We start from the raw sequence: 9,783 nt of genomic DNA on the forward strand, positions 1-9,783 counted from the left end.
AAACAAGTCACGTGCCGTGTTAGAATTCTCTATAAACCACCGGAAAGCATAAAATAAAAACCTATCTTATAAAATTGTGTGAAACAATACTCAGTTGTTCTTAAATGCTTTGAGCTTTTATGAGAACATACGTACAGCTCCCCAGAGGATCAATGCAGTGTCTAAAATTTTCACGTTTTTTCATACACAGACATGATAATCAGCTCCTTCATGTGAAACACATAAAACATGCTACGTGTTGTGAAACAACTGTAAATTACTATCAGTATGAGACTCGCGAAATCTCATTGCAAGTACATTTAGCTACATGTGAAAGCATGATTAACAACCTAATAAGTTGTATGCTAACTAACAGACACTTACTCTACATTATCGTCTTTAAGATGAAGTATGTCACACAAGAGGTTCTAATGTAAAGACTTAAAAACTTAAACAATATAACTACTGTAACATGTAAACAATATCATAGAGTAATTTCCCTTGAACGGTATTACCAAGTCTATTTATATAAATGTGTCACACTAAACTTCCTGTAACTTTTGCAAGTTTTGGTGTGCGAATTCACACATCGATTGGATGTGTATTTACTTGTGTATTGGAAGTGTAAATACGTGATGGATAGAGGACATCCCATCCCGGCCTTTGAAGAAGACGAGAGATTCGGAAAATATCACACTAGAAGTCCAGACAATGTAAGAAATTCAAGTTAAACCTCAATTACTGAATTAGCTTTCACAATTCTAAATATTTCTTGTTTAGTGAAATAAGGTCATTTCCAACATCTCTGCTGTTTGGGCTCGCTCTTTAGCGACATGGTTTCATAGCTCGGTAGGACACTGGTTCTATGGCTCGATTGGTCATTGTCCGCTACTATGTACCCCGGGTACTCTTATTAAAGTATACTTGAATTTACCCTGGGTACAAAAAATATACTTAATCGTACCTGGTCAATATTAGACTGTACCTGAATTGTATTCCCACCCAAAATCCGATGTCGTAAAACACGCTATCGATAATCTTAAGCTTCTCTTTAAAAAAAAATGCATCAACATGCTTTTTTGGAGTATGAGTTTCGATAATATAGAGGCCATTTTACAGAAAATTGACATAAATGTGAATATAATTTAAAAAATTTGTCTACAACAACCAATCTAGCGTTAAATTTCCTAGGTATCTTTCAGTATATTTACCGTACTCGGGGTACATGTAAGTATACTTATAAGAGTACCCGGGGCACATGTAAGAACTACCAGAGTTTACAATGCCAAATCGAGGTCATAATACTCATAATTATATATCGGGTATGGTAAATATACTTGAATGTGCCTGGTCGATATAAGACTGAACCCGAGTTATTTTCCCGCCCCAAATCCGATGTTGTTAAACGCGCTACCGATTATCGTAAACGGTATTGTTTATTTTAAACAAACTTTTCTTAAAATAAATAACTGCATCTACATGCTTTTTGAGTATGAATTCCATAAATGTGAACATAATTAATTATAAAAAAAAGCTGACAACAACATATTTAGCGTTAAAATTCCCGGGTGCGTTTTAGTATATTTACAGTACCCGGGTTACATGTAAGTATACTAAAGAGTACTCGGGGTACATGTACATGTAAGTAGTACCCAAGTAGTGGATTGACCTATAGGTACTTTGCACTTGTAATTTCATTAAAAATTAATTAAGTACAAATTTTGTGGGAGGACATGATTTCAGTATTTAAATATTTACTTATTAAGCCTTCATATATAAAGTTTATACACTGCCTGAGTTATGAAGACATGGAAAAACAAGTATGGCAACAATAACCATTGGTATGTTCACAATTTAAAATCAGTTCAATGTTGTATACATACATTTGTGTGTCCTTATTAGGCAAGACATGTTTAAAGTATAACACTTTAATAAATAAATTATAGAATGATATATGCCCATATATTACAGCAAAATGATTTTCTCAACAAATTGCTTTTTTAAAACTGAATGATTAGTCCGTTAATGATAAATTTATATTATGATTATATACAAAAAGTTATTGAGGCAGTTTTCTTACAAGACCAAAATAATCCATTTATTTTGTTTTTGCGAAGATAATATGTTTATACATTTATTTCACATTTTATCATTCATAGCAGATTTTAATTCTACTATTATTATTTGTACAGATTAATCATTTGTAAAAGAAGTAATGATAGTTACATGACTTTTATTAAATGGCAAACAACTTACATGAAGTCTGGTTCCTTTCGATAAGCCCCCAGCTCCTTCGCATACAAATTCACTAGTTACAATTTAAACCAATGAGCAATAAGTGAAACAAATGTTATATAGGCATAAGTGTACAGTGTTTGGCACAATTTTCCTACACATCAGCCTTACAATAATAAAACACATTTTTACGGAAAATGCTCATAACTTCTATGTCGCTTCAGATAGCAATTTCATATTTGGCATGCATGTGTATATGGACAAGGCCTTTCCATACGCACACAAATTTTGACCCCTGTGACCTTGACCTTGAACTTAGGGTCCGCGTTTAGGTTTCGAAATCTGGGTTTAGGTTTCTAAAAATGCTCATAACTTCTATGTCCCTTGAGATATAACCTTCATATTTGGTATGTATGTGTATATTGACAAGGCCTTTCCATACGCTCACAATTTTTCACCCCTGTGACCTTGACCTTGAACTTAGGGTCCGTGTTTAGGTTTCGAAATCTGCGTTTAGGTTTCGTGAATGCTTATAACTTCTATGTCCCTTGAGATATAACCTTCATATTTGGTATGCATGTGTATATGGACAAGGCCTTTCAATGCACACACAAATTTTGACCCCTGTGACCTTGACCTTGAACTTAGGGTCAGCGTTTAGGTTCAAAATCTGCGTTTAGGTTTCGAAAAATGCTCATAACTTCTATCAAAGCCTAAATACTGGGCATATGTCATCCTATGGTGACCGCTTTTGTTGTTAGTAAAAAAGATGTTTCAATAATATCACGTTACGCTTGGTAAAACAAATTTTTTAGTAATTTTTTTTAGCAAACATATAACTTAATTACATTGATGATAATCGTAGGTTGATGAAGGCAGAGATAATGTAGCTCAGTTCGTTTTTCCTTAACAATCATGTGAGACAAAACAGTTGGAAAAACAGGACTTAATGCATGTACGTAAAGAATAATCCCAGAATAGCCTATGCAGTCTTCACCGGCTTATCAGTGGCAATACTTTTCGCTTTTATGGATTTTTTCATAGAAGTATCTTCTAAACACAAATCCAGTCTTTGGCGAAAAATGTCCTCCCTGATCCTGTGCAGATTGCACTGGATAATCTGTTACAATACTTTAGCCCCAAAGTCATGCCTTAAGCCTTTTTTTCCTAGAGACCTGCATAGATATATTCAAAGGAGTTCGAATTAATGCATAACAAAACAATACAAATTGATATGAATTGTTATTTCCACATGTTATCTTTTTATCCCGCTCCTAAGGCAGAGGGATATAGACTTTGCTTTGTCCGTCTGCCTGTCAGTCCTTCTGTCAGCCCGTCCGTCATTCATAAAAACTTATAAGGGCTATATTTCAAAAACTATATAAGATATCAACATGAAACTTCAGGTATACAGATATCAATGAGGAGAAGTGCCATGTTCAAGAACCATAACCCTACACTCAAATTAATAAAAGTAATTGCCCTTTGTTTTTGGTATGATAATTTTTTCAGGGCTTTATCTCAGATACCATGCAAGATTTCAATATTAAACTTCATGGGTGTGTTGATATTAATGAGGAGAAATACCATGCTTAAGACCCATAACCATTCCCTTTCTTAAATAAGAGTTATTGCCCTTTGTTGTTTGTGTATGATGGAACTTTTAAGGGCTTTACCTCAGATGCGGTACAACATTTCAACATGAAACTTCATGGGTGTGTAGAAATCAATGGGAAGAAGTGCCATGCAATAGAACCATAACCCTGCACTTTCTTAACTAAGAGTTATTGCCCTTCGTTGTTTTTGTATGATGTAACTTTTAAGGGCTATATCTCAGATATGATACAACATTTCAACATGAAACTTCATGGGTGTGTAGAAATCAATGGGAAGAAGTGCCATGCACAAGAATCATAACCCTGCACTTTCTTAAATAAGATTTATTGCCCTTTGTTGTTTTTTGTATGATGTAACGTTTTCAAGGCTATATCTCTTACTCAGATACGCTACAAGATTTCAACATGAAACTTCATGGGTGTGTAGATATCAATTGGGATAATTACAATTCATAAACACAATTGCCCTACACTTAATTATTACCTGTTAATTATTACTCTACACTAATGATTTTACTGTATATCAAGAGATTTGCAATGATCCATAATCAAAGTTTATTTTGGTATATCAATTCAACAAAAATTTGCTTGTTATACTAGATTCACATTTCTCATGTTTATATTGTTAAAATAATCAAACATCAAAGATTAAACTTTGTACACTGTCCATAGTCTGTATCATGTAAATGTTTTATTTTATGAACAATCAAGAAAGGTTTGTTTATTACCAAATGTGGTTGAGATTGTCCACTAGATATAGTTCTACATGTATGCTAGAGATTTTTTAACATTATTGCGAAAGTGTATAAAGCAATTGAACATACCATAAGATATTTCAATTCAAGTTCATCCATAACTTCAGACAATTATATGATTCCCTGGATACGAATCCTTTCAACTCAAATGGATTTTCCCCAATTGTATATCTTGTTACAAGAACAGTGTTTACTATTTGGAAGTCAGTTCTGCAATTTTATTTGGACCGGTTTCCCTTTTATCGTTTATACAATTTGCCCTTTATTATGTTAGAAGCTATGAAGAATTGTTCCATGGACAATAATGTTCCATTACTGGGTATCTCCCTGGTGAATTTCCAGATTTATTGGGTAATTATCAAGTTTTGATAGAGAGAACACTAGCTAATTAAAGTTATTTTCCCTGATTATTTTCCCAACATTTAAGTGTAGACTCATCTAGTTTAGCCTTGTTCTTGGAAAATGGGGTTTAATGCAGTTGCGTAAAGTGTCATCACACATACGCCTTTGCATATCGCACAGGCTAGTCAGGGCCAACACTTACCGCCTATACATGTAGTATGCTTTCTTTAAACTAAAAATTCATAAATTTTCCCTTTTCACTGAGCTAGGCTCCAATATTTTCTATCCACTGCAACATGATTGAGTCACCTGCCTTGGCTCCTTTGGCCACTTCTCCTTTGCGCCTTAGGAAAAACAGCAATATATCCATTTAAAGAATCGGACACTGTGAAACCACTATATTCGCCAGACATTTATTTTCCGTACTATTTCATCGTAGAATTGATGGATGAATTTAAGTTAGTACAGGGCTTGACACTAACTTTTTTACTTACTGACCCACCAGCTTTCAGAATTTACTGGTCCTCCAAGATTTCAAGTGGTCTGACAATTTCTATGTATTTGACCTAAGTTCAGCTTACTTCCGCACTATCCACAATGTATTGTGGCATTGATAAAAAGAAAACTATACTATCTACTAAACTCTTATCCTTTCATTTTCAGCTCACTGGCCAAAGGCCAGCGGGCTTATGTATGGTCCTGTGTCCTGTCGTGTGTTCGTCCGTGCGTGCGTGCGTCCGTGCGTGCATGCGTTAACTTTTTCTTTAAACATCTTCTTCTCCTAAACTACTGGTCCAAATCTGATGAAATTTCTGAGGAAATGTTCCTGTGGTGAACCTCTTTCAAATTTGTTCAAATTTGACCCTGCCCCGGGGATTCAAAAAATTGAAAATTTGCTTATATAAGGCCTATTTTGTGCAAACTTTATAAATCTTCTTGTCCATAACCATTAGGCCTAGGGCTACCAAATTGGGTATGTATGACATCTTATAGTCCTCTACCAAGTTTGTTCAAATTATGCCCCTGGGGTCAATTTGACCCTGTTCCCGGGGGGGGGGGGGGGGGGGTCAAAAAATTGAAATTTGCTTATATAAGGACCTATTTTGTGCAAACTTAAAATCTTCTTGTCCATAACCATTGGGCCAAGGGCTACCAATTTGGTATGTAGTGACATCTTATAGTCCTCTACCAAGTTTGTTCAAATTATGCCACTGGGTTCAAATTTGACCCTGCCCCGGCTGGGGTCAAAAAATTGAAAATTTGCTTATATTAGGCCTATTTTGTGCAAACTTTAAAACCATCTTTTTTGTCCCGTCACCCATGTGGCCTAGGGCTACCAAATTTGCTATGTAGTGACATTAATGAAATTAATGAAGTGCAATTGTCTTAACTATCGTATATGCTGCTTTTTAATAACTAATGATTCATTGTTCCATTTGTGAATCGTGACTGATCATGAATTGTTGAAATGATTGTCCAATTGCTCAACAATCCATATATATTCTGACCCATTTTATAATTTTCTTAATATTAGTTATGAATTGATCTTAGAAGTCAAATGTATTACTAATTAAATACATTTATAAAAAAAAAAAAATAATCTTTAGATTATCATAATATTCTCAGGCTGTTGGTCTTAGGGATGTGTGGGTTGATGAGCAATTTCTCCTTTATCACAATTATTTCTACCCTACTGATCATTTCCTTCATATTCCATTTTAATTCATTGACGTCGCAACCTCTTTCAATTGGGAAAGTCCAAAATGTGTTGTTTGGTAAAGGGTTAAGGAATTTTGATTCCTATGGGTCTTGTGAATCTGTTTCAAATCAAATGCGTAGATTTGATCTTCAGCATCTAAAAATATGTGAAATAGAAAGAACGACAATATATTTTGGAGAGATAAATGTACCTACGTTATAAGCAAAGGACCTGTGCAACAATTCCCAGGCTTTTTGTCTGTTTAGTTAACACGGTAGTAACTTTTTCCATATATAAAAATGCTCATCCTTCCAACTTTAAGCGCCCAGTGGGACAAGGGATAGAAAGAGAAAGTCACAATTTGCTTGAGTACATTTCAACCCATGCACATTACACGTTTTTTTCGCAAAGAAAAAACAGTGGAGCGATGCAGGGCCATCATGGCCCTCTTGTTTCTCTGTACTTCAAGCTTTTCTTCATTAGTTTTAGGTTTTTTAGGCGGAGCTTCAACCACCCCTGGAATGAAATTCCACATCACGAAAACATGTCATCTTGAAAATATGCACGCTTACTCTCCTGTAATATCAAAACATTATTCAGCGCACTCCAGTGTAAATTTAAATAGTAAACAAAGTAGATTCTGATGGTACTAAGATCGATAAATTGCTGATTATTGCTGCTTTTTCAAAATTATGAATACCATTTTGTTCATTTCTCAATCCGAACACTTCAAACTTTATGTTAATTTGTGTATTAATCAAGGCGAAGTCCGGAGACATTTGCGGGAGACAATTGCGGAACGCAAATCAATTTTTTTTATCCGACAACAGGTTTTTGTCATCCGGCTTCTAGAAAAATTGGAATTTCCAATATATAGCTATTTTTAGCTCGACTATTATATATGAAATATATATAGTGGAGCTATCTTACTCACCTCGGCGTCGGCGTTGCCGTGTCGTTTGCGTGCAAATGTTAAAGTTGCGTACTACCCCGAATATTTTCAATGTCCCTTGAAATATTGCTTTCATATTTTGCATACTGTTAACCATCATGACCCCAACCTATAAACAAGAGCAGACAACTGTATCAAGCATTTTGACAGAATTATGGCCCTTTTTATACTTAGAATATGCATATTATGATAAATCTATGTTAAAGTTTGCGTACTACCCCAAATATTTCCTGTGTCCCTTGACATATTGCTTTCATATTTTGCATACTTGTTTACCATCATGACCCCAAACCTATACACAAGAACAGACAACTGTATCAAGCATTTGACAGAATTATGGCCCCTTTTATACTTAGAATATGCATATTATTGATAAATCTATGTTAAAGTTTTGTACTACCCCAAGTATTTCCTGTGTCCCTTGACATATTGCTTTCATATTTTGATATTGTTTACCATCATGACCCCAACCTATAAACAAGAGCAGACAACTGTATCAGCATTTTGACAGAATATTGCGCGTTTTATACTTAGAATATGCATATTATTGATAAATCTATGTTAAAGTTTGACAAAACAACACTTACCTGACATACCACAATGCACTCCACTCAAACCATCCACCACGCCCCCCCACCCCACCCACCCCCCTCCAAAAAAAAAAAATTTTATTTTGAAAAGATCATCTTTAAATGATCACACACCCACATTATACCCCCCCTCCCCATGATGGCTTATGTTATACTGTCAAGCACTGGAATAGTCGAGCGCGCTGTCCTCTGACAGCTCTTGTTGATCCTGGTCTCGAGATTGCCATAAAATAATGATGAAATTATCTGTTTATTATGAACCTATAAAGTTGCTTTATTGATTAAAACGGCTTTCCCCAGTATTTCACAATAAGCTGGCCAGGATTTTTAATGGTCCGACGGATCAACCAAATTTCTAGTTTCACTGGTCCTCCCTATTTTTACTGACCCCGGGTCAACAGACCACAGTAAGTGTCGAGCCCTGTCGTAACAAATTATTATGTCCAATGTAAAACGAAAGAGACTGATTTATTACCATAGACATTAAAATACATTAATATAAAAATGGGCTCAACACATGCATCCTGTTTCGCAATCTAGCTAAATCCGGTTAGTACATAAATGGAAGTATACTGACAGTATACTGTGTACTTAACTGACATAGACTTTGTCTGTAAAACGGTAGCACAGTTAACCTGTATCTATTACAGCTTTTTGTTTAGGTAGGATGGAGGATTAGATCTAATTGTTAAAACTTTATAACCCATTGGTATGTAAATGTTGTTGTTGTTTTTTAGTTGTTGTATCGTGTTCCTCAGGAGGTTAGCAGGTTAACAGCCAACACACAGCGGAATCAATGACAATAAACGCAATTTTAAGATGACGATGTGTGATCAACACCTGATTTAAATAGACTAACTGGAAGTGGCTTCAAACACTGGTTAACGGTCATTCAGTCCAACTTATCCTCTCCCATAAAGTAGTAATAAAGTAGTTTATTTCATGCAATAAGATAAGAGCTACATGTAGTTACTGTAACCTCATAACTATGGACTAGTTAATTGGCATGTGATATAGAAGCCCCCCTTTTGCAAGTGACTTTTAAGTTACCCCCCCCCCATCCCCTCTCACCACGCATTTATCACGAACAAGTATTAAAAACAAATCCTTTTCAAAATCAAAATTTCATGCAGACACAGGGCCCTTGTTTGGACGTTTTTTGGCTCCATTCCCTCCTTAAAATAGTTTACTTTTTTCCCAATTTCAGCTAAAAATTCCCCCTCCAAAAAAAAAATTAACATTGATTAAATGTATCTTATGTAAATTACATTAAAACTACTGTAACTCCAATATAACGCGCTCGTTATAACGCTGAATCCAATATAAGCGGAGGGGCTGGATCCAATTTTTTCTACAATTCCATTTAATTTCTGATTTAAATCCGTATTATGCAACTTCAAGTATTTTCAGACAATTCAAAGATGGCGGCAATCACCTGTTGATTGCTTTATTCAACCGTCCGTGGAACCGATTATAATCGCCGCGAGGTTCTAAACAACACCGACAGCTAATTGGTGTTAATCTGTGTGGAATGTAATAAAGGTGTGAAAAACTCGCAGTCAGTGTTTATTACATGTATTTTTCTCATCCAGAGCGGTTCAGTGCGATAATTTCA

General features: G+C 35.2%; 1 protein-coding gene and 1 long non-coding RNA gene across 3 annotated transcripts in view; one reads left to right on the top strand and one right to left on the bottom strand.

Annotated features, from left to right (window-relative positions):
• The window catches only part of LOC127866691 (uncharacterized), a 31,206-nt gene that overhangs the window by 9,939 nt on the left and 11,484 nt on the right, over positions 1-9,783 (bottom strand). Inside the window, exon 1 of one of the 2 annotated variants that reach the window (XR_008043065.1) lies at positions 364-498. The exons of the other annotated variant lie outside the window; for it this stretch is intronic. This is a non-coding gene — a long non-coding RNA (uncharacterized LOC127866691). Of the gene's footprint in view, positions 1-363; positions 499-9,783 lie in introns of those variants that run through there. 2 annotated transcript variants of the gene reach the window in all.
• The window catches only part of LOC127866673 (E3 ubiquitin-protein ligase TRAF7-like), a 138,038-nt gene continuing 128,748 nt past the window's right edge, over positions 494-9,783 (top strand). Inside the window, exon 1 of the mRNA XM_052407412.1 lies at positions 494-692. Coding sequence (XP_052263372.1) covers positions 615-692 — 78 coding nt within the window. The 5' untranslated portion in view covers positions 494-614. The remainder of the gene's footprint in view (positions 693-9,783) is intronic.

Source organism: Dreissena polymorpha, chromosome 2, assembly GCF_020536995.1.
Source record: "Dreissena polymorpha isolate Duluth1 chromosome 2, UMN_Dpol_1.0, whole genome shotgun sequence".
Classification (NCBI taxonomy): domain Eukaryota; kingdom Metazoa; phylum Mollusca; class Bivalvia; order Myida; family Dreissenidae; genus Dreissena; species Dreissena polymorpha.